The sequence below is a fragment of the Trichophyton benhamiae genome, assembly GCF_000151125.1.
Source record: "Trichophyton benhamiae CBS 112371 chromosome Unknown Abenha-G-c-322p01.r1, whole genome shotgun sequence".
Classification (NCBI taxonomy): Eukaryota; Fungi; Ascomycota; class Eurotiomycetes; order Onygenales; family Arthrodermataceae; genus Trichophyton; species Trichophyton benhamiae.
Window position 1 is genome coordinate 220,623 of NW_003315110.1, and position 24,279 is coordinate 244,901.

The following is a 24,279-nucleotide window of genomic DNA, read 5'->3' on the forward strand; positions in this document are numbered from 1 at the left end:
AAAAAAGAAAAAGCAATGCCGGGTTAAAAGATCTATAGCTACCGTGACTGGAATTCATCGATCATGGAGATCATAAACAAGTAACGCTGCAAATAAAATGCCACACAGAAACATCCAAGGAAGAATCCAAGGGAGAGAGAAATTAAAGAGAAGAAAAAGGGTGAAGATATTAAGCTAGAGATTAGAAAGTGAAGAAGATGGATGGGATCTACCTGGGAGCAGAGGTCGGGGTGTGGACGGGCGAAGGGGCCTGGAGATGGGATATAGGGGTCGGGGGCGCACTTGTCGTTGGCGTGGCCACTTCTATGGCGATGCTGGGCAAGGTAGACAGCGGCGGCAGACGAGGAGGCTGCTCGGGGGGTCTTCCTTCAGGCTCAGCTGCTTCTCTGTCTCTGTCTGTTTCCTGGGTGACTATGCTGGCTGTTTCATTGGGAGGTGTTGGCTGATACGGAGGTGCATCCCCCCAGCCATTGCCATTGCCATTGCCATTGGCAGTACCAGTAGCAGTACCAGTAGCAGTCCCCGTCTCACTGATAGCATCGTCATACGGCGGTGGAATGGAATTGATGCCCAAATCTGGTCCCGCGGTGCCTAGGGAGGAAACGTCCGAGTGTACAGAGGCCTGCGAGAGCAACGAAGAGGCCGACGTGGTGCGCTGATGCGAGTGGCCCATCATGCCCATGCCCGCCGCAGAGTCCAGCAGGGCCCGCGAGTCCGAGTCCGGCGAGTGAGAGCCAGAAGTAAGCCTCGTCCCGTCGTGTCTGACATGCCCGATATCAGCGTAGGAGACGCTCGACACCCTCCTGCCCCGGTTGCGAGACTGGTGTTCGGCCAGCAGCACGGCGGCAGAGACATTCGCTGCGCTGCCGTTGGGAGATGCACCGCCGTCCGCTGAAGAGACCAGCCGGCCTGCCTCAGCCCTCGCGCGGCTCTCCCTGCGCAGCTCCTCCAGCCGGGCCCAATCGCCTCTCTCGCGGGCCTCTCGACGCTGCTGCCGGAGCTCCTCGCGCTCCGCTATCTCTCGCCGCCGCGCCAGCCGGATCTGATACAGGGACTCCATCTGCTCCTCGCGGTTGGCTTCTTCCTCCTCGGCGGTCTCGGGGAACTCGATGACGACGTCCATGCCGTCTCGCTCGCCTTCACGGGCTATCACGCGCTCGCTGGCCTTGGGGGTGAGGGTGTAGGATGGCAGAGTCATGACGGAGCGGACGGAGGTGTTGCGGTCGACGGCAGCCTGGTGCTGGCCCTGCTGGCCGTCGTCTGCTCCATTAAGGGCTTCATGGGCCAGCCGCCTGTTTGTCCCGTTGGGCACGGCGTTGTAGGATGATGACGATGTGCCCGGAGTCCATCGCTGCCAGAGGCCCTTGAGGTAGCGGCCGGGGATGAATCGGGGCTGGTAGTCGCGGCGGCGGAGGTGACGCAGGACGAAGAACGCGGTGATGAAGGCCACGACGAGCGCGAGGACGATGATGGCGACCTGCAGGCTGTTAGACAGTGTCTCTCGCCGGCTGATTGACTGATGGATAGAAGAGAAGATCGATACGTACGAAGTAGAGGTTGGGCTCGTCGCTGGTGTCGTTGCTGGCTCGCCGCTGGATGTACATCGTGAGATTCGAGACTCTCAGCGGCCGCCTAGCTCTCGTCTCTGCACAGCTCTGTTGTCTCTGTCTCTGTCTCTGTCTCTGTTTCTCTCTTGACTTCTTCTATCCAGTATTCTCTCTGGTTACTCCGGGTTCCTCTGGCTATTCGTGTCGTTGTCTGGATCTCATGGCCGAGTCGCGGATTCACTGTCAGCCGCAGCAGCAACGGCGAGATTAGATTCCAACAGGCCGCAAGTCGCAAGCCCTGCGTCCTCTTTGTTCGTCTTGCTCGGCTGTCAATTAGCTGTTATTATTCTTGCTATCTGCTTATTAGTTGTTTATTCCATGCCTGCTGCGCCCTCCGGCTGGCTTCTGCGTGCCAATCACCAGCGCCGGGACAGGGATGGACAAGGCATCCTCGGCCACTCACAGCGGGCTCTTCTCTGATTTACTCTGGATACTCCGTAGTTACTGCTGATAAGTAACCAGTTAGTTAATGATATGCTGGCGGGCGAGAGGCTTGACCGTCGAGAAGCATCCGCAAGATCGCGGCCGCTGAGCCTGATTCCACATAACCAAGGCGGAAGAGGATCCAGGCTCTCTCTCTCTCTCTCTCTCTCTCTCTCTTCTCTCTCTGCTCCGCCAGCATCGATGGAATCAGACTAGATTCCACAATGCTGATTCCACTACGACTAACGACTTGTTAACGACCAGCCAAAGACCGTCTTATCACTCGGCAAGGCGTCCAGTAACTTCTGCCCAGCGGCTGAGGGCGCCTTGGAGGCCAAAGCAGGCCTTGGTACTGAGTCTTCTTCCTCTCAGCCGCGTCTGATACTGACGATAGACAAGAAAAGGACAAGAAAAGGACGATAAAAGAATGATAATTATTGCTTCGGATGAAAGTGGCCTGCTTCTGCTTTCTCGAAGGCATGTCTTTGCAGCGAAAAGGCCGGTTATGTCTTTCCTTCCAACCGGGACTGATAACACTGGACATATACCCAGAGGCTCATGGACAAAACTTGACAAGACATGGAGAGATAATATTACGACACAAGGGACAGTGTCAGTAAGAGGTATCGCCCTGCTGCCGGTTGGTGGACTCGTCTTTCTGGCCTGGCTGTTTGGTAGACAGACACCAGCCGAGACGAGCAAGACAAATGAGAAAAACAATAGCTATACTCCGTAGCTGGAGCAAAGTGGACAGCGTTGTCCATGGCCTGGGCTCACCCACGCTCAGGTCATGCTGCAGCAAGTGCAAATCGTGAGTAAAGGGGCTAGAACTGGGGTTCACCACTCCTCTCCAGACCGCTGTCCAGGCGATCTGAGGGTGGCCATCAGAGTGGGAATCCGACTGGGGAGCAGCAGAGCCGCGGATGGATCAAGCAGAGTATCCGCAGCCTCGATGTTCACAGGCCAGAGTTCATAGTTACGTAGCAAGGGCCCTGGTGTAGCCTCATATACTGTGTCTATAGTTGTAGCTATCAACAGATCCATACCAACAGCCGGTATTATTGAACCCCAGACCATTAACTAATATCAGCCTGACACGCTGCTGCCACTCGTCTCTGGCTTCTTACTTCTATCCATGCCAATATCTCGGGAGAGCATCATGGACCTTGACAATATACTCGTGTATATATCTATGAAAGCCAACCAGGTCGAGGCCTCAGCCCTGCAGCATCTTTAATGCTCCGTCTGATATAACTATAAGTGTATATATAGCGAATATCTCTGCTATTGGCAGCTTAAATGCCCTTGATATGCCCTGACTCCGGCCTCTGCAACCAGATATAAAACGCCAGCTCGCTTGTGCCACCACATCCCGATGCGCGAAGAAGCACAATACCAGCAAATCAGGCGATGAAAACTGGCGACGCTCGGCAGTCAAATGGCCGTCTATCACTTCGAAGAGATAGATCACTGCGAGGAAGAATCTCTTCGCTGCCTGCTCCTTGGTCGACAGTGACATCCAGCAGCGTCTCACAGGAAGGACAAACAACCAACCTTAAGCACGACATGATGGCCTGCAGCAGACGGCGCGCGAGACATGGCAATCTGCCCTACTCGACTCTGCTCTGCTCTGCTCTGCTCTACTCCCTGCCGTCCCTGTTCAACTATATACGTGTGGATGGCGCTGGCCTGTCAGACCCCCCTCGGCCGGCTTCGAAAGGCATATATTAAAACAGTCCACGTTGACTGGTTACGCTGGCCCGGAACTCCTGGTCAATGTTGATGCCGACTACTAAGTACTTACTTACCTCCTCGATATACCGTTCAAGGACTTCTATCAATCTACCCCATACGAAGAAACGAAGAGCCAGCCAACAGATTCACGGCGTGGCGAGACAGGGGGGGGCAAGCCGTCACCCTCCCCCCTGGGCTGCACCAAATCTTCATCTCCAACCCTGCAACAAAAAGGACATGCTTGTCCAGCAGGTGATGATGATGCTGATGGATGTGCCAGCGGAAGTCCGTCTGGGCTGATCCGCCGATCAAGGATGAGTTCGTTACCGAGTGGCCCGGCCTGGCATCTGCATCTACTTACGACTAGTTATGCATACTTACATATATATGTATGCAACTTCCCCGTACTTGTTGGTACGCCTTTTCGCGCCGATATCACCGAGGAGGACAGGACGCTGCTTGGTTCTGATACCTAGTTAGTGAAGTCGTCTGCAGGCCGATCTTCCAGCGTTTCTTTTGCCGGGCGTTGGACAGGGTTTGCATGTCGTGCGTGATGGCAGATCTGACTTGTTGCATTTTTTATTCAAATCAGAGTCTTCAACCAAGACGACCGCAACTCTCCCTCAGCTCGTATCATGCTTGCTGGCTCGTCCTTTCGCGCTTTTCCTTGGGGCCGGTCCATTGAATAGCGTTTGTCTAATTTCGATGTGGGCAAATTAGACGGGCCCTCCTCATCTGTCCTGGAGACTTTTTGCTAGGGGGCTCCCCTGATCCCATATCCCGGCCTGCTGCTCAATGCAACAGTATAACATGGAAATCAAAAGGCGGTTCACGGCTTTCCTGTCTTGATCACGCCATGATACTGACATTACTGCATATACTCTGTACATAAGTACGCCCTTATGTACTCCGTACGGCCATACGCATTGGCATTGGCCGGCGTATAGCATCCTACTGTACCCTATACTCCGCACCCTGCGAGAAGGCCGCCGCCAACACGGTCAGGATTCCCGAGTTAGTGTGTGTGCAGGCCCCTGCAGCAGTTAATTATAATACTCTGCAGCGAGACTGGGTTCATCACACAGGTCAGTCGGTCGGTCTAAAAAAGGAGCCAGCCACCAGACCAGCAGCAGACTTTGTCCCGTCTGCTCTCTCACTTTCACACTCCCTACTCGCATTCGCATACCCAAGCATCCCTACTTACCTGGACTGGGCCCGGGGGGAGGAGCAGAAAAACTCTATGCAAGAACGAACCAAACAATAGCAGCGCACACAGCATACTAAGACAAGAAAAAGAGGATGCCGTCTCTCGCCTAGACGAACATATCATGCCATGCTGCGAAGCGGACAAGAGCCCGACATGCTGGATAGTCAAGGGGTCCGGGTAGTTAGTCTGGCAAATCACCGCTTGCGGCAGCCCAGCGGCATACTTACTGTAGGATGCCCGGACATCCAGCACAAAAAATAAAAAATAAAAAAAGACCCATGGCTCATGGATGAACCCGATGCCCGCGTCCCGTCAGGCTGGTTCGGGGTGTGGACGTTTCCCATTCAGCGGGTCGGCGTTGGTACGACGTTGCAGGATGGACAGAACGCACTCTGGGAACTGACAACTGGGAACTGGCTGGGCCCGAGATATAATCTATACCGTTAGACGCTTCATACAGACTCGTACAGGAGGGCTGTTCTTCTTATCGTGCAAACGCAAACGCAAACGCATACATAACTTGGGCACGACCGGGCTAATTTTTGATTGTTATGCATGTATGTAGGTGTAGGGGATGACAAGAGGGTGGGAAACCGGGCTTCTTCGTGCACCCCCCTCGTCCTCTTCCTACCCGCTTCTCCCTTTGCTTCTTCCTTTTAGCATTTCAGTCAGCTTACCACTTTGTGTTGACTTTTGATGTGATTTGATTGATGGGTATTTAATATCGGGCAGATCGATATGTGCAGCCAGCCGTAGATCTGCCGCTGAATAAGGCAGGCAAGTAGGTACTCCGTATGCTTGTGCTTATGTAGGTTGTGTGTGTATGTAGGTTGCAAAATGTTAAGTTAACTATCTCTGTGCTTTGCTTTTTTCTTCTTCTTCTGGCCCTTCCGTCCGGCGGTACGGTTCGCTTTCATACTTTTGGGAGGCGGGTTGGGATCGAGTCTGGCGTTTCTGTCCAACGGTAACGCCTTTGAACTCGTTTGATTGTTGGGGGGTGTGTAGTTGGTTTGTGGATTGGTTGATGTGAGTTTGCGGGAGACAGGAATTGGGGGCGTTAGACCTTCAATCAGACGTTGTGCTGCCTATGCAATTCCGCTTTCGTCTTGCTTTTTTATATCTCAGTTCGCATCCCAATTTCATAGAGCGTTTGAGTGTTGGTTGGTTGGTTGGATGGTTGGTAGGGTAAGTTGGTTGACTTGCTGGCTGGCTGGTTGGTTGATTTGATAGTTAAAAAGAGGTACAGTAAGGAAACTCGTCACTAAAAAATGAAAAATAAAATAAAAAAAGTAAAAAATGAATGCAAAAAGAAAGAAAAGAAAATAAAAGTCATGTCATGTCTTGTTCATCATTTCGGCCTCGGGTTGGAATAAAAAGAGCAGAGGAATAAGAAAGGGGACCCGCGGACTGTCTTGTCTCATTATGCATATACACCCGAAAGAGGAAAAGAAAAGAAAACCGCCCGCCGCCCGCTTAGAAAAGGATGAAGGATGAGGAGTAAGTAAGGAAACAAAGAGATAGGAAGGTGTTGTTGGACTGATACTTTAGTTCGTGCGGAGGGAGTCGCACATAAGGAGGGTCGTAGGGGGAGAAAAGGGCTAGAATAATGATGGGGGGAAGAAGGGGAACAAACAAACCCGGCACTTTCAGGTCCCATTGGCTACGGTATCGAGAGACCGCTTGGTAAAGACCAGGGGAACCGTCGGGGCTCCAGCTGTGAAGTAGTCTCTGAATCCGCCCTTGCTATCGTAGAGTTTCTCGGCGCCGGCACGGCTCTCTTTGGGGAAGCTGAAATCGAACAGCCGGACGACCATCGCCAGCAGCATGCGCATCTCCATCATGGCGAGCGGACGGCCGGCACAGGAGTATCTACCTGCCAGGAACGGGTTGAACGCGTCCTTGCGAATGATCAGCTCGGGCTTAGACGACCATCTCTCGGGGATGAAATGATTGGGCTGTACGAAATATCTGCTATCTAGATTGGGTAATTTATATCCATGTTAGCATGCCATTATTCAACCCGGATAACACACCAAGTATCTGTGGGAAGAGAGAGAGAGAGAGAGAAGAGAAGGCAGGGAAACGACCGAGAAAATACGAAAAGGCAAAAATAAGGAGATCGTGATCTGAGGTAAAAATAGAAAAAGAAACGATGTGTTGGAAAACAAATAACAAATGTGCAAAAAAAAAAAAAAAAAAAAAAAAAAAAAGGAACAAGCTAGCAGGGATGGCAGATGGTGATACGTACCGCGATGGAGAGTGTATGTGGGAGTCGAGACGATCGTGTCTCCAGGAATCCATCTGTCCGCGATCATTGCTCCCTGCGGGGGTGTCAGGCGTTGCACTCCGCTGGGGACGGGAGGGTAGAGCCGTAGGCCTTCGTTGATGCACCCTTCGAGGAGGTGACTGGATGCGAGCTTCTGGTGTGAGAATTGGTCGAGGGTGGGTATCAGGAGGTCGACCTCGGCCTGGAGTGCCTTTTTCTGCTCTGGATGGAGTGCCAGGAGGTAGAGGACTGTGGTCAGGTTGAGAGCTGTGGTCTCACTGCCTGCCACGATGGCCAATTCGGCGTCATAAGTCAGGTCTCCATCAGATGTAGCTTCACTGAGATCATTTCCCAGGATGTATGAAAACAGATCAGGCCGTGTAGTTCCCAGCTATATATCCTTAATTAGCAAACTATAGTTACATATTATATATATTTTATTATATTAGGGGGATGTATTGATAGAGCAGGGAGAAGCCTACCTTCATTCGTTCTTGGACCTGGACGCCGCACCAGGAGATCCAGTTTGAGCGTACACGGCTGATTCCGGGCAGCTTTTGGAAGAGAATGAAGAGCCAGGGGACGCCAATGAGCGTTCCCACGACAGGCTTGCTGGACTCCATCATGCCAAAGAGGAAATGAGGGTTGCCGGTGGTCAGCATGTCGAATGGCCGTCCAAAGCTGAGGTCGCCCATGACGTCAAAGCCAAAGTACTTGAACCATTTGCCGATGTCGACCGGCGTCCCGGCCAGTCTGGAGAGCTGCTTGACCAGGTCCAGACAGTGCTGGTACACGCGAGGCTCATACTCGCTCAATGCTAGACGTAGAAACCAGTCAGTCGAGATATTCTCAGTTAGACAGTTGCTCAGATAACTAGTTAGGGGGGGGGTTCAGGGGCACCTTTTGGACTGAAGCCGCGGTCCCAGGTGCGGCGTCTCCGCGAGTGGAACGCCTTGTCTCTGGTCATCTGGAGCGACCTGGACGGGTAATTGAGGTCGTAGAAGGGCCCCTTGAGGCAGACCGAGCCGTAACCATGGATATCTCGCACGGCTGCAGCGTTGTTGACTGAGATTTCGCGCGGTCCTGCAGAGATGTATCAGTATCAACAACCACACACACAACACACAACACACAACCATCCCAAAAAAAAAGCACAATCAATGGGACAGACTGACGGATCCGGACAAAGTCGCCATGCTCAGCGTGAAGGGCCTGAACAGCTTCGTGGAACTTGAACTGTGGCAGGGCGCAGGCGACAGACCAGAAACCCGACAGTTTGGCTGCGACAGGGCCTGGGAACTGCTTGAGCGAATGGAAGCAGAGCCGGTAGATGGATATACTGGCAAACAGCGAGAGTGCGTAGACGGCCGCGAGCACTGCCAGCGCCCACAGCGAGTCGAGCAGCGGCAGACGCTGGACGAGCCAGAAGGCAGCGAGCAAGCCGGCGGCCACGAGGGAGTAGACGGCGGCCACGGCGGGCGTATGGCGCTCCCACTCGCCGCGCAGGAAGAGCTGCCAGTGCGAGAGCAGGCCGGCAGCGGCAGCGAGGCCCAGCACCGTCGTCGTCGGCGTCAGCATGGTCAGCTAGCTGTCTGTCTATCCTGCTGGTCGGTTGCTGGTTGACGTTTGACGGCGATGTCGTTGCTTGACTAGTTAACTAGAGTGAGTGCAGCCAGGCCGAAGAAACTAACTAGATATACAGGACTGACTAGGGGCGGAGGAGGAGTTGACTACTCACTACTAGTTGCGTTGACTACTATTACAACATACGACATTATACGACATAAACTCACTATGAGCTAGTGACTTCGAGTTCACACACTTGACGCCGGCCGGGATTGGGAAAAGAAACAAGTTGCATGCGGTTAAGAGCAGGGAAGCCCGCAGGGAGACGCTGCAGCCAGACATGGCCCCCCTTAGCCACTGCTACAGGACTATAGCAACAACCCCCCGGAGGGCCAGATATAGCCCCCCCAGGAGGACAGGGGACACAAGGAGACGAGTCTTCAGAGTCCTGTCAGACGCTGCTGGCCGGCTCTGGAGTCTCCTTTTCTTCGCCTGGCGAGGTTGCTGCGACAAAGACAGGCAGACAGACGTCTAGACGGACGGACGGACAAGGACGCTGAGACGGCGAAAAGAAGTGGCCAGAACCGGGAGAGAGACAGATAAAAGATACAGGCACAGATAATAACACATCTACGGAGTTATCCAGCGGCGTCTGCGGAGAGTTCCCTGCCTGATGTCTGCTGCCGGGGCGTCTGCTGCGAGTCCTGCTGCATCCCGCGAATCCAACGGCTATACGACGACGCCCTGGCTCGACTGCTTTTCCTTTCCGTGCGCTGCGCCAACATCGACCGCGCCCTCGAGTTTGCCAGCAACAGTGCTTCCTCCAGCTGCAGCAGCTTGTTCTCCGGCGCGAGCACCACCAGAGACTCCCTCCAGTCCGTCTGATTCATCCTCGATGGCGCCCGCTACGACTGCTGATGACCACCACCAGCCCGGACTCGATGGTCCGCGGCCAGCGAAGATGGTCAAGCCGTCGCCAGACGAGTGCGCCGCAGCCGTTGAGCAGCAGCATCAACAGCAACAGCAGCAGCAGCAGCAGCAGCAGCAGCAGCAGCAGCAGAAACATCAGATCTCGTCCTCGCCTGGCTCGCCTGTCCGCCGGCCTGAGCCTGACCAGATGCCGCAGCTGGCGGTGGACGACGAGGAGGACGAGTTCGACGACAGCGACTCGGCCGTGGGCAGCGACAGGTCAGTTCTGTCTCGCTTCTCTTCAAGTTTTGTGCATCAATCGTCTCGTCTAACGGCCGGTGAACAGCGATGAACACTCGCTGCAGAGCTTGACCTCCAGCATTACCAGTTATGTCTACAGAAACGGGCGGCGTTACGCCTCATTCAGAGAGGGACGATACTGTCTACCCAACGATGAAGTCAGTCTCTTTCTACTTCTTTTTTTTTTTTTTTTTTTTTTTTTTTTTTTTTTTCTACTGTTTTTAACATCCCCAGGCCGAGTCGGATCGTCATGACTTTTTGCAGCATATATACGGCATGCTCTTTGGCGGACGCCTCATCATTGCGCCCATATCAGACCAGCCAGAGAGAATACTCGACATTGGCACCGGCACAGGTAAGTCGTCCGTCCTCTTTTCTCCCTCTCTACCTCCAGTCATACTGACAATCGATCAGGCATTTGGGCCCTGGATGTCGCAGAGTTCGTTGCTCCCTTTGCTTTCCCCATGTTGGGGGTTTTTTTCCTCGTACTTACGCTGCAGTCAGTGCATATCCAGCCACACACGTTATCGGCACAGACATCTCGCCCATCCAGCCGACTTGGTCAGTTCGTTGGTTTTTCTTTACCCCATCCTTCCGCTCGTTTTCGTCTTCGTCTTCGCTTTTTTTTCTTTTCTCGTTCGTGCGAACCCTCGTAAAGAGTCTGTCTGACTAACGTTTCGTGCCAGGGTCTCGCCAAACATCTCCTTCGAGATCGATGACGCCGAAAGCGACTGGACATTTAGACAGCGCTTCGATCTCATCCACTTCCAGAACCTCAACGGTGCCATCCGTGACTGGCGTCGTCTGCTCTCGCAAATATACGAGTATGTCAAACAACTTTGCAACCGTTGAACCTAGTTAGCCCTCTGCTTGCTTTTTTTTTCAGTCACGATTTCTTGCTCTTTGTTTCTTTTTTTGGCTTTTCGCATTTGGCTTCCCGCTCCCGTTGCCGCTCCCGCTCAAGCTACCAATCTTTTCGCTTGGTTTGAGTTTTTTGGCTGATCATGGCTGGAAAATAGCAATTTGATGCCAGGCGGATATGTCGAGGCCAAAGAAACTGATGTGTACGCAACTTGCGACGACAACTCCATTCCCGAAGACTGCCATCTTCGCCAGTGGGAGTCCAACTGTATCAAGGCATGCAGTCTCATCGGCCAGACCCTGACAGCCCCAGAGAACGTCAAGAAATGGATGATTGAAGCTGGCTTTGTAGACGTCAAAGAGGAACAGTTTAAACTGCCCATCAACCCCTGGCCAAAGGACCCAGAGCTTAAACTGGCCGGCCGGTACCAGCAAGTTCAGTATTCCGATGCTCTCCAGCCATATGCTCTTGGACTGCTCGTCGAGGTTCTCGGCTGGTCCAGAGAGGAGATGGAACTCTTCCTGGTCGGCTTGAGAAAGGATCTCGCCAACCGTGCATTCCATGGGTATAACATAGTGTATGTCCTAACACTCAGTTTCTTCCCCCATTCTTTTTTATATACCGTTTAGACCATCACTAACATCGCAACAGCCGTGTCATCACCGGCCGAAAACCAGGAATGGGAAAGAGAAAGTTCTCAGATACAGAGTAGTCTTCTTTCTCTTGTGATCCCCTTATTTGTTATGAATAGCATCTTTGCAGCCGTTTCTCCCTCCCTCCTCTTTCGGGGGCCATTTATATACCCTTCTGTTCCTGGATTTCCGCCTGTCTGCCACAATATTCCTCGTTTCGACCCGGGCATAGAATCATCTTGATTTTCATCTTCAAGCAAAGTACCCCTGATCTTTATTTTTGGGAATATCTCTCTCTCTCGTCAATCTCCTCCATCTCTTTTCTTATCCTTTCTTTACTGTTATTTCAGCGATGGCATTGTTGAGTTTGGGTGTCAAAGTTATCCGTCAAAAATCTAGTTGACAGTCGAGAAGACGGGGATCTCCTTTCTCCTGCTGAGCGCGGTGGAACCAGAATGGTATCAACAACAGCCCATGATTATGATAGTGACGATGGAAGATTGATGGTAATACCATGGTATTTCTCTTATTTCTTTCACTCCTCAACGCTGTTTATGTATGATCAAATAGCAAGTCTTTCTCAGTCCCTTTTCCCATAGAATGTCTCGACATATCTATGAGTAGAACAGACCGTCAACAACAGCAAGCAAGACAGTAAAAATAACAGAAATAATCGAATGAAGGGAAAAAACCCTCATCGATCCCCCAGGATCAAGGACGGCGTGAACCTTTTTATACGCCAGTGGCGTCCTCATCTTTCTGCCCGTCCCAGCTCTGCATGCATATCTGCCCTTCTTCCTCACGCCCTCAGCCTCCATCCCTCCGCCACGGATCAGACACATCGAATCCGATTCCCTGGCAGCGGGCACCTTCGCTCGTCTCGATCACGCCAGCAGGTCTCGAGGGCCTCAGATCTCATCACCCTCGGCCTATCGTAGCGCTCTATCAAAGAGTATGTCTGGGATCGGCTTCGTCTAAGGTTTGTACTCTGCCCTGTGGCTTCGACTTTTTTTCGTCGTTTCTTTTTCTCTTATCTTCCCTTCTTTTTTTGCTTATTCCTAGCCCATCAAGCAGAAACAACTCCATGAAGGTACAGAGTAGCGATGGAGGTATAGAGTATGCATCTTGAAGCTTCTCCTCAGTTTGGTATTATATGTTGATATCTCTCTGCCCCAGAGAAAGACGTATGGAGTGTTCTTTGGTTTAAACTGAGCTGATTGGACAGTTTTACTGTACGACTATTGGACATATTATGTTTGCATAATTCCCGACAGACCAATAAAAAGAAGGGAATAGTTACCTTCACGTGAGAGTGCCATGGATGCTTAGTCAGATATAATTCCCGTGAACGCCCCTTACCTTCCAAATATCCCAACGGCTTCAAAGCAATCATCCTCACGGCAATTTATGATACCACGGCATTTAAATCTGAGCAGCCATTCTGAAATTGTGTCGATTAATACCTCAAGGAAAGCAGAGATATTCAGTACTCGCTATCTATCTCCTCTTGGTTTCAAAGCTGGGCGCCTATTTCGGGAGGCGGAAATGAGCGACTTCAATGATATCATGTTTATCGTCGAGAAATACACCGCGAGCATCGGCAAGCATATGTGGATGATTTAACTCAAGGAATGGCGCCTCCTCAACTTCTCTCGAGCATAAAGGAAACTCTTGGCACTGTTTAAATTTGTTATGCACATGCACCTGGGCCTGCAGAAAGAAAATAGAATATTATAGTCCTCGAGTACCCCTTATAAAAGTGCTCGCACAATTTACAGCTGCATCCTTAGCAAACGCCTCAGTCTTCCACCACTTCGACTGCTCAGGTCAGGGAATGACCCTTCTTCAACTACAACCCCGCCATCCACAACAACTACATTATCAGCCAACTCCATCATATCCTTTGCGTGTGTAATTATTATCACTGTCAAACTCCTCCCAGAAGCCATCAGCCTCGCTACCGTTTGTTTTATCACGGTTGCACTCTCAACATCAAGACTAGACGTTGCTTCGTCGAGTATTAGGAGCTGTGGTCTACGAACAAGTGCCCTAGCAATCACTATTCTCTGCGCCTGGCCGCCAGAGACACCAACTCCACCATCTCCAACAAGTGTATCGTATCCTGATGGTAAGGAGGAGATGAAATCGTGGATTCCAGCTGCTGTGGCAGCAGCTTGAATATTGGTAGAGGTATTGAGTGAAGAGTTTTCAGGTAGGCCATAGACAATATTTTCTTTGATAGATGCTGGGAATAGTGTTGGGTCCTGGGGGACGACTGATATCAACGATCGGAGAGTCGGGACATGAATGTTGCGAATGTTCACACCACCGAGTGTAATCGTACCAATATTACCCCCCGACGGTGGAGATGGATAAAGAGCAAGTAATAAAGATGCAATGGTAGATTTCCCAGAGCCAGAAGGCCCAACAATTGCAGTACACGAGCCCTTGGGAATTTTAAGGTTGAAGTTATTCAGGACCTTCTTTCCAGGTCTGTTTGGATAACTGAAATCCACGTCTTTGAAATTGAGAGGCGTTAAGTCGTGGATGCGGAGGTTTCCTTGGCCTTCATGCGATTGATCTTCAGGCATGTTTACTAGATGCAATACCCTGGTCGCAGAGTCTCTAGATGAGCTGATTTGCGGAACTATGCAACAATTAATAAGCGACTAAATATCACAGGGACTTTAATATTGCTTACCCAGGGATAGCACTCCTCTCACGTTTGCCATGCTAAAAAGTAGCATTGAGAAGACCATCAAGACATCCTTGGCTGAATACTGAGAACTGGATACGAGGATAGCCCCATAATAAAATATAAGAGCTACATAGACAATGTCAGTACCATATCAAAAACCGGGTTGGAGTGTGGAAGGTGGACTTACCATAAACAAAAAGAATTGAACACTCTGAGAATCCAAAGAGCAAACCAGAATAGCACCCTCGTTTGATACCAACTGTCAAGGCCTTTCCATTGGATCTATTGTGTTTAGTATGGAAGTATGACTCCAAGGTCAGTGATCGAACTGTGCGAATGTCGAGAAACGTCTCCGTGAACACGCCTGCCATTATCTCGCTCGCTTCATTCGACTTGTTCTCCCAAAAGCCGCTGATCTTTTCGTATAACCTCGTCAACCCATATAAAGGGGGTGCCGTAGCAGCACCAACTAGTGCTAATTTCCAGCACACTGCAACTCCCCAGATAAATCCGATCAGTGTCATAACGGCAGCAACAAACATGAAGCAGGCAAACCGTCCGACGAGGTTTCTCATTTCTTCCGGGTTCCGATCTAAACAGTGAGTCAAGTTGGATAGGCTGTTCTCGTCCCTCTCAAACCAAGGCTTGCACTGTTGTAAGATTCGGCGCATGGCTTTGTAACGGAATTGGTCGACCCAGGCTTGGCCACATCGTTCCAGAAGATAGTGCATGAAGAATGATGCTATCCCACTAACAACAGCTACACCCAATACCGTAAGAGCCCATTGCATTGCCAGTCGAGATCTGTTTTCGACAATAAAGAAAGTGGTTAGTAGCTGTGAGAATACGTAAGAAAAACATGGAGTTGCAGCTGCATGGAAAAAGGCAGCGACAAAGCCGAAAAGTAATGACATTCGGTTTGAAGGTGACAACGATGGTATCACGGTCAAGAGAATCTGTGACATTGAGTAGCTCTTTTGCAATGGCTCGTTATTTGGTTTGAAGGGCGAAGGCGTTTGGTTGTCACGGGTCGCTGGCGGGGGTTGTTCTAAGTCTTTTTCGACTCTTTTGTCATCCAGTGCATCTAACGGCGACTTTCTGAACCTGGGGCTCGTATGGTCAATAAGACGCTCAACCATACTACTTCTCCTTGACTGACTGCTCTGTTCCGCCTCAGAAAATGTCCGCTCGAGAGAAAAGCTGTTATGAAAGAACGGAGAAATAGGAGTGGTTAACGAACGTCGTTCAGTCATTGACCGCTCTATACTGCTGAAGCTTGATCTTCTCCTATTATCTGACATGGGACCTGGAGATTTCACGCTCCAATTAGAGGTAGTTGGCGTGGTGTCTGTTGGCAGAGTCGCAAGATTATTAAGATCGAACACACCAGCTGCCTTCTTCTCAAGGTTATGTTTGTATCCCTGATGAGCTATTTTCCCTTTGTCGATGACATAAACAAAATCCTGAGATCGAATTTGTGAAAGGTCGTGTGTAATTATGATGGTGGTCTTTCCTTGTCGCCACGCGCGGATTGCGTTCATTAGGGAGATCCTACTTGAATAGTCCAGGGCACTGGTAGACTCATCGAGTATCAATATAGGGGTATCCCGCAACCTGGCTCTGGCTAATGCCATCCTCTGCCGCTGCCCTCCACTCAGGGACCTACCGCCCAAGCCAACAACAGTGTCGAGCCCTAATGGAAAGCTAAGGATGGTATCCTGCAGACCTGCAAGTTTTGTGGCTGCAAATATATCCTGAGCAGTGGTTTCTTCAGTATTCCGTGAGCCGAAAGTGATATTTTTCAGCATTGTCTCATTGAAAAGAATGCTTTCTTGCTGAACAAGAGTAATGTTATTGCGAATCCAGCTGATATCTAGAGTCTGGATCGACCTGTCATCAATATGGATTTCACCAAATGTTGGTGCATAGAATCTCATAAGCAAATTTCCGATAGTGCTTTTCCCTGAACCACTTTTGCCAACAACGAAAGTTGTATCGCCCGCTGGGAAGAAGAAAGAGCAATTGTCTAGGACTCTTCTCCCAGGTTGAGATGGGTATGCAAATGTGACCTGAAGAACGAGACCACTGTTAGTAGCTGAATTAACAGCGCAGGATGAGCCAAGACTTGCCTCTGAAAATCGAATATCGCCTTCACAGAACACAGGGGAAAGAGTTGAGCCTCCAAGCTCCCGCAATGTGCATGTATGGCAGGTATCATTGAATATATGCTTAATAGCAGCCGAGGCCGTCCGTCCCTTTTCGAGGATAATCAGTCGAGGAATAATCTCCTCTATTGACTGTGTTGCTTGTAAACAGGCCCAGAAAGTTGTCAACACTTGACCAGCATTCAGACTACCCTTTGCCACGAGATAACTGCCGTACCAGAATCCCTGCACGAACATTCCGAATGTTAGGAAGGAAATTAGGCCAATCTGAGAAGCACTGTAGAGAGCCTCTTTGTAGTACCAATGAGCAGCGATGCCAATTGCAGTTTTGTACTTTTCCGCTTCTGCATCTTGACTGTTGAAGTGTTTCACCACGTCAACGGAAGAAATGGCTGTCGTTGCAATTTTCGACGCCTTGGTGAGTGCTACTTGTTGCCCTTCAATCTTTGGTTGGACCTTTGAGGAGAAAAAGGCAATGATGATGGCACAGAGTGGTACACTAGCAAGACATACAAGTGTCAGACTCCACGACATGTACAGAGCCAGGACCAGAGCGGCAATAGCAGCAGTAAGGTTGTATAGGGTGGCTCCTAGAGGCTGTGACGTGGCTAGCTGGAGATCTCGGATGTAGCTATATGCCGTTAATAGTGCTCTTCCAAAACTCTGAACGAGTTGCGGTATAAACGTACGCTTGAATCCGGGGTAAAATGGCAGGGAGCCCGTCGGTGACTCCATCAAACCATCTCATCTCCTTGTGTAGTAACTCTTCAAATGCCCATCTCCTCGCATTTTTAGCCTGTAGCTCGCCAAAGATAACCCACAAGGAGAAATATGCCCAGTCCAGAAAGCAGACGCCGGACCCGAGGGCCAAAATATATGTACATTCGAGGGAGGTAGTCGATAGCAGCTGGCCAGCAGAGATCGAGTGAGAACCGAAACTTGAAAAGACATTAAACAGCTTGCCCAGTATCCAGGCAAGTAAAGGGACAGCAAGCCCACGGGCTATGCTAAAGGCCAGAGCAAGAACCAAAGGAGCAATATGCCTCTTAGACGTGAAGCGGAAGAGAGATGTCCATCCTGCCCGCAGCCGCTGCTCCTCGACAGGCCCCGAAACCGCCGGTGGCTGCTCGCCTGGACACGAGGTCTGAGGCATCGAGATATCAACTTGCTACGACAGCAATGGTAGTTTTATATTTGAGATGTATCCCGCTGTCTCCCATCTGTATATTCTGTTTTAGCCAGCAATGTCCAGGAGGAAGAGCAAGTCAGTCCATCGTCCTGGGAGGAGGCCGTGGAAGAGCAGCCGTGGCGAGGCAGGCCATCACCTCGTAAATGAGCAGCAGCCATGGCCTCGATATGGATCTAGACACTGGTTCTTTGGTGGTATAATGCCCGGTACAGAGTACTTCGTGACTTTTTCTGGCCCCTTGAGATGCTTTGAATGCGCGCTTCTTTGTGTCCCTTACTAGTCGGATCTTGCTTGCTATTGTTCCTGTGGAGATGCCAGCGCTATTTATCAGAGATGAATAGAGACGAGGCTGTGTTTCTTCATAAAGGCGGAGGAGGACGGAGGCGCGGACAACAACCGCCGTCTGGTCGAGGCTGGGACGGCGTTGTTGGTCGATTGACGTTGTTGGCGATGGCTTGACGTTGGGTGTTTTCTCCTTCGTCGAGACAACACTCGCAACACAGCAACAACAACAACAACAACAACAGAACCACCAGCACTCGCAATAGTTACGACACCAAAAAACCAACAATGAGCGATATATATTCGATTTAGGCTGGCATGGGTGGGCTATCTACGCCGTCTCATATCGCTGCTTTTCGTCGATTGAGAAGACCGTGGAGTCGTTAACTTACAGGGCAAGCCTTCCAACCGGTGGCTAGCAGGGCTTCGCGGACGAAGATAACTACAGGCTTATGGTGGTTTCTATGGCAGAGTGTGAGAGGGTGAGGGTAAAGGAGATCGGCCGTGAAGATACAGCAATCACACCTCGAAGCGGATAAAGCCAGCGATGCTCACAACCAATCTGCGAACAGGCCTCTCGATGGGCGCTCACGCTGTATACCTCGTAATCACCATCGGAAATATCTGCGCAACAGAGAGGAATGAAAGCTATAAGAGCATACTTGACGTCATGAACGAGGCTACGCTGATGGTTGACCTGTCTATGTCGTGGAGTTGAGTGGCAGACAACAACCTGATATCGACCACATCGAGAGTTCGGAATCGCTCGTTGAACTAAACTGCTCTGCAATGTCACGACAACTCATCCTGCATCCAGCGAACTAGCTGTTTGGTTTTACTCACTGGGCCCCCCTGGATCAAAGCAAGATGGAAGTATCCCTAGAGATATCCAGCCACCGTCCTACCATCAGATGAACCATGGCAACAACCCAGTGCTGCTACTCTTACTAGGCTCCTTGAATCTAGTAGTTGAAAGCTCTGCTTCAAGCCAATTATACCCTTTTCAATCATTACCGGTTGTCTGACTACCATTTGCGGGAGATGATCGCACCCTGCAGCTGCAGAGCGCCTCAGGCTCATCACCCACAAAACAGGAACACAACCTATCCTCAGGCACGCTCCATTGACCAAACAGGTTGAACAGCGCCTTAAATAATGATTTCGATCTTCAGTACATATATATGCAAGTGCTATTGGACAAAACATTGGGGATCAGCTGTTTCTTTGCTAGCGGCGCTTCAAGGCTCCTTTGTCTTATAGCATCTTGTGTACGTAGATCTAACGCCCTCAACAGTAGATAAACGCCAGCTTTGTTTGATCTTATCACACATACTAATATTTTTTTTTGTCAGGTGTCTTGCCTTTGATTTTTAACTTGCAATTCACCTCTACTTCTCTTCCTTGGAGTTGTCCATCGGTTATAATTCTCACAGAACCGGTGCCAGTTTTTACCAAAAATACCATGTGGGAACCCGAAAAGAAGTCCCCGAAAAGGCCAGTAGAGCTGCCAGATACCAGTATCGCCATGAAGCCATCAACAATAGGCGACAGAGTGAGGTTCTTCGGGCTTGTTGCTGTTCTATTTTTCTCTATTTTCTTGACATTTCTCGAGCCTGCTATTCTTGCGACACTCGCTCCCCAAATTTCAAGCAACTTCAACGATACTGAGCATGCTGGATGGTATAGCTATGCCTACATTTTGACATTTGCCAGCCTTCAACCCAGCTGGGGTAAAATTTACCGCTGCTTCTCTTTAAAACCTGCATTCTTGATCTCCCTTCTTATTCTCGGACTGGGTTCGATTATCTGCGGAGCTGCAGCTACATCAAAGACATTCATTGCTGGCCGTGCAATTTCCGGAATAGCTGGAGGAGGGCTCATAACCGGTGCTTATACCACTGTTGGGCACACTATAAAAAATGGACGCCGGCGTCCGCTATATATCGGTATCCTTGGTGCAGCATATGGTACATCTAATATTGCTGGTGCATATATTGGGACGCTCTTCCTTGGCTCCGTGTCCTATAGGTGGATATTTTATACCAACACCGCTATCGGAAGCCTCTGTTTTATTGCTCTATTATTTTGTTTCGCCATAGTGCCAACGGTTATCCCACTGCCAGCATCACGGAAGGAAATGTTTCTCCTGCTTGACCTTCCGGGGCTTGTGACTATATGGCCTGCGATGGTCTGCTATGTCATCTCGATGCAATCAAAGAAAACCACAGATTCGTGGAGCGACACAATAACTACCGTCACCCGTTTCGCATTCGGAGTTCTCTTGGTCATTTTTTTCCTTTCCCAGTGGTGGAGTGGGAAGTATGCGAACATCAAGCTTCGACTTTTTGCTACCCGGGATACAGCTGCATGTACTGCTTTTACATTCTTTCTCGCAGGGGCTCTGGCCGCTCATCTATATATCTTGCCGACATACGCACAGGCCCTTGATGAAGCGTCGGTACCTGAGTCACGGATCCGTATGATGCCGTTAATGATTGCCATATCGTCTTCTTCAATACTTTCTGGCTACCTAATCGGCAAATTTGGGTACTATACCCCAATGCTGGTCATTGGAGGAATTTTCACAATCATAGGTACCGGTCTCCTCTACACTCTAGACGCAGCAACGACACCGTACAAATGCGCAACATTCCAAGTTATCACCGGAATCGGGATTGGTGCCGCCTGCCAGGTACCTATCATTGTGAACATGAGTTTGGTTGAAATTGAAGATCTTCCAATTATTATCACCGCAACATTCTTTCTACAGTCTCTTGGAGGTTTCTTTCTCAACCAAGCATCCCAGGCTGCATTCATTGGTAAAATACGAAAACTCACAGCTACGAGCACTGATCCCAAGGTAGTGACAGTCATTCAGCTTTCTACCACTTCTTTACGTGATGAATTTACAGGTGAAAGTTTGAAACTGGTGCTGAACGCATATCATGGGGGAATCGAGATAGTTTCTATAATCGGGATAATTGCTGCTAGCATGGCCCTGATCCTTTCAATTTCTCCTCAGTGGAAAAAGCTGAGTGAAGGCAATTGAACATGCCTTTTTCATATGTTGAAAACGAGTCATGACCTCGCTACGTTTTATGAAACGGACTTACGAAATATTCAGTAATATGATAATCAATTTCTCAAAAAAGTATCTAACCTCGACACTATTGTGCATTAATATAATATTCATTCCCATTTTATGTTTCCCAAAGTAGATCTTCCCGGACCCGTGCCTGATTAAATTTACTGTCTTCGCCTGCATAATACTTCAGACTCTGGATTGATAAGAAGAGCAGAAATAAGAGTAAAATTTTTCGGTCGTCCTTGTCCGTCTGGGAAAGCCCAATCGTAATTCATTATCAAATGAGCAAGGAGAATTTTGGTTTCGTTAATAGCAAAGAATCTACCAGGACAAGCATGTGTTCCCAGGCCGAACGAGAGACTCTCAAGTCCAATGGAAGTGGCCTAGAATGTGTTAGAGAGTTTATTATTATGAGGTACTAAAACCATCTATACGTACTTGGTACTTGTGGTCATTTCCATCAGCAGCCCGTAGCCTTGCGAATCTGCAGGATTGAAAGTGTAAGCATTAACTGGTTAATGTGAGGCTATTCGGAAGCATGCCACGTACCTGAATCCATCAAATTTCTCAGGGTTCTCCCATAGCTGAGTATCATAATTTATCTGGAAAGAATCGAACCCAAGTATAGACCCTGCTGGTAGAACCGTACCATCAGATAGCTTTGTAGTGACTAACACTTTGCGTTCCATGCCAACTAAATGGGTGAATAGCTGTTAACTTCCACCTCCTGTAGATTAAAGAGGCCAGAAAGAGGTATTACCGAATGACGATGGGTTTAACCGTTGAGTCTCTCTAAGGAAGGAGTCCAGCTTGCGGAGCTTCTGCATGGCAGCCTTAGAAGTGAGACCCCCCTCTTCTGCTAAAACCGTCTCAATCTCTTCCCTCAAAGGGGCCACGTGTTCTGGTGCCGCAGCAAGATGGAATAATGCATGGCAGGCATTCATGGAGGTTGTATGCATTGATGTAAAAGCGGCCATGAGTTGGTTTGTGGCCTGAAAATCCAAGGACATTCCTTTTTGCGGGTTGATATTAATGAAGGATTGGATCATATCCCTTGGAGGCTTATATGCAGGGTCCTTGAGCTTTTCAATGCGTTCTTCAAGGATCGGTTTAAGCAGCCTGTTTCGTTATATATGCGATTAGTTACCTTACCGTACCAGTAGGTATGCCGTCACCAACCTTTTAACGGTAGCATAATGCCGTCGCACAGCCCATAGCTGCGGAAGAAACATATTCAAAAGCGGGTGGATTATGCTTGGAGTCATATGCAGAATCATACCAGCTTTGAATGCATCTTCAGTATATTTCAATATACATCCCAGCTTGATACCTATTGTCAGCACCTTCCAAAGCATGAATACATGGGAGCCTTACCCATTCTTCGTTATGACAAAGTGGCAGACCAACCAACACACGGCTAGTCATAGAAGACACCATGTCAAGCAGCGTAGGCAACAGTTTCACCGGTGCATAGTCTGAGTTTCAGTGTTATAAAAGCATGCCTTGGGAGTATACAGAAATGGTACCTAACTTACCATTCCCACAAAATCCAAGCTTGGTTTTAACGACTGAGATAGCTTCTTCCTGGAGCAGCTCGTGGGCATGCACTATGTTTTGAGTCAGATCACGCCGCAGAGCAGTCACCAAGCTATGATCGTGGGTTGCGATCATAGTATACTCTCCAGCCATTGCGTCTTTAACAAGAGCCTTGAAGCTCATCTGGCTCTCGGGAAACCGCTTAATCTCATCCAAGTATTTACGAGGTAGAATTATCATCTGCTTTGCCGGGACTTGGATTTCATAAGGCTGGTCTGGATACTGTGAACTTTCATGTCAGAACTATCTGATTTTTACTTAGAATAATAGCATTTGTTCAAAGGGCATGATGTGGTCAATACCAGCTTGGATCCTTCGATAATACCTGGTTCCATGTCATTTGATTTTAGCTTGATAACTGGGAAGCCAGTAGCTGGCACCTTTCGGGTACCAGTAGCACCTTTCAAACATATCCAAAGGACTCCGAGGAGAAGTAGAACAACCAGCCAGAGATGGGTGGTTGGATATGCCTCTAACAACCCGGCCATGACTATTGATTCGAAGTTATTCGACTGATTCTCTTAGCTGTCTTGTTGCTGTGCCCTGTCCGGCAGGCTTGGAGCCTTATATAGCAAACTGCGAAGGGCCAGTTCTGTGGGTACATCATCGGCTGTGAAAGGTCAGGCCGAATGGCACAGTCCTGACTGGTCGGCTGCTAGGATCCCTTGCATTTTGGCCCCTTTCTTTCTCCGTATTATAGAATCGACGTACGCTGTTCCTCGCGCACAAAATCTGTCCTTTCATTCGTTGGCGCCTCCCTTACTTTGCAAAACAGGTATAACAGCCCGCCCAAGCGGCCTTTGCAGCAGATCAAGCGGCAACATCTTCCACCCATCCATCTGTATGTATCACCACAGCCCCCTCTCAGCCAAAGCGTCTGGGTTTCAGCCTTGCATGTCGCTCTCCCTCATCCCAGTCAAGCAGCAGAGACATGGACTTTCGGCTGCAAATCAACGTCAACATCAAGAACTTTGCTTTCTCCACATTTAAAATCCTTCAAATAAACTTTATGCAAACCTTAAAACTTTGTTACATAAACATTAATATCACATGATTGAAATTTTATCACGTGATTATAAATCTTGGAACCTAAGAGGGAAAGAGAGAGAAAAACAACCCGCGGCTTCTTCGATCCATCCAAGTATCAAATATCAAATATCAAAAGGACGCCGTCAACTTCTTCTCGTCTCCCGTCTTTGATTCCATGGCAGATGCGCAGTTCTCCGGCAACTGAGAGTATAAGGTGTGCAGGAAGGCAGCCATATATACGGGGTACGGCTGGTGACATTCATTCAAACCTGTTCTGATTCCTGCGTTGTCTGCCATCCTGACGGGGATCAATTTGATATATCGTTGGTGGACAGATGGAACCCCACATCGGCATCCAAACCTATGACTTTTCCTTAACTCTTGGATATTAAAGAAATTATCTTGACGCTGTTTATCGGACTCGATATGTCAAACTCGATTTTGAACACCATCTATTTGATGTTCAACTCTAGTGACCTGGGATGCCTTATCACTGAACCTACAGCTTCTTCGTCATCTAATGAACGCCGCTATCTTGAAGCCAAATCTTCTTAACAAAATATACTAATACCCCAATCTAATTCTTGATAAATTGATTTTCCAAGGGTTAATTTTCTAAGGGAGATATATTGAAAGTTCTATCACTTTACTCTATGAGTAGTACTGCTTCACGGAGCGTTGACAGCTCCTGGCCCAGTGCAATGCGCTAGATTAGATTTGAACATTCAG

The 24,279-nt window shown here is 49.4% G+C and overlaps 7 protein-coding genes across 7 annotated transcripts; 3 read left to right on the forward strand and 4 right to left on the reverse strand.

The window, feature by feature from the left end:
* Positions 1-38: 38 nt before the first annotated feature.
* ARB_05900 (uncharacterized protein) lies at positions 39-1,604 on the reverse strand (the record flags this gene model as incomplete). The annotated part of the gene is made up of 3 exons (XM_003015543.1): positions 39-174; positions 213-1,516; positions 1,548-1,604. The coding sequence occupies 3 exons, from the start codon at positions 1,602-1,604 to the stop codon at positions 39-41; spliced, it is 1,497 nt and encodes a 498-aa protein (XP_003015589.1).
* A 5,013-nt stretch (positions 1,605-6,617) lies between these two features.
* On the reverse strand, positions 6,618-8,815 carry ARB_05901 (cytochrome P450 monooxygenase, putative; the record flags this gene model as incomplete). The annotated part of the gene is made up of 5 exons (XM_003015544.1): positions 6,618-6,946; positions 7,005-7,097; positions 7,220-7,628; positions 7,720-8,110; positions 8,259-8,815. The coding sequence occupies 5 exons, from the start codon at positions 8,813-8,815 to the stop codon at positions 6,618-6,620; spliced, it is 1,779 nt and encodes a 592-aa protein (XP_003015590.1).
* A 661-nt stretch (positions 8,816-9,476) lies between these two features.
* On the forward strand, positions 9,477-10,064 carry ARB_05902 (uncharacterized protein; the record flags this gene model as incomplete). The annotated part of the gene is made up of 1 exon (XM_003015545.1): positions 9,477-10,064. One exon carries the CDS (start codon positions 9,477-9,479, stop codon positions 10,062-10,064), a length of 588 nt encoding a protein of 195 aa, XP_003015591.1.
* A 224-nt stretch (positions 10,065-10,288) lies between these two features.
* On the forward strand, positions 10,289-11,503 carry ARB_05903 (uncharacterized protein; the record flags this gene model as incomplete). The annotated part of the gene is made up of 4 exons (XM_003015546.1): positions 10,289-10,367; positions 10,528-10,648; positions 10,699-10,836; positions 11,032-11,503. 4 exons carry the CDS (start codon positions 10,289-10,291, stop codon positions 11,501-11,503), a joined length of 810 nt encoding a protein of 269 aa, XP_003015592.1.
* Positions 11,504-13,278: 1,775 nt separating this feature from the next.
* Positions 13,279-17,522, reverse strand: ARB_05904 (ABC a-pheromone efflux pump AtrD; the record flags this gene model as incomplete). The annotated part of the gene is made up of 4 exons (XM_003015547.1): positions 13,279-14,102; positions 14,208-14,330; positions 14,392-17,000; positions 17,059-17,522. 4 exons carry the CDS (start codon positions 17,520-17,522, stop codon positions 13,279-13,281), a joined length of 4,020 nt encoding a protein of 1,339 aa, XP_003015593.1.
* A 1,780-nt stretch (positions 17,523-19,302) lies between these two features.
* On the forward strand, positions 19,303-20,889 carry ARB_05905 (uncharacterized protein; the record flags this gene model as incomplete). The annotated part of the gene is made up of 1 exon (XM_003015548.1): positions 19,303-20,889. The coding sequence occupies one exon, from the start codon at positions 19,303-19,305 to the stop codon at positions 20,887-20,889; it is 1,587 nt and encodes a 528-aa protein (XP_003015594.1).
* Positions 20,890-21,086: 197 nt separating this feature from the next.
* ARB_05906 (cytochrome P450 oxidoreductase GliF) lies at positions 21,087-23,009 on the reverse strand (the record flags this gene model as incomplete). The annotated part of the gene is made up of 7 exons (XM_003015549.1): positions 21,087-21,308; positions 21,364-21,409; positions 21,475-21,619; positions 21,686-22,044; positions 22,078-22,294; positions 22,461-22,743; positions 22,824-23,009. 7 exons carry the CDS (start codon positions 23,007-23,009, stop codon positions 21,087-21,089), a joined length of 1,458 nt encoding a protein of 485 aa, XP_003015595.1.
* Between the last annotated feature and the right edge of the window lie 1,270 nt (positions 23,010-24,279).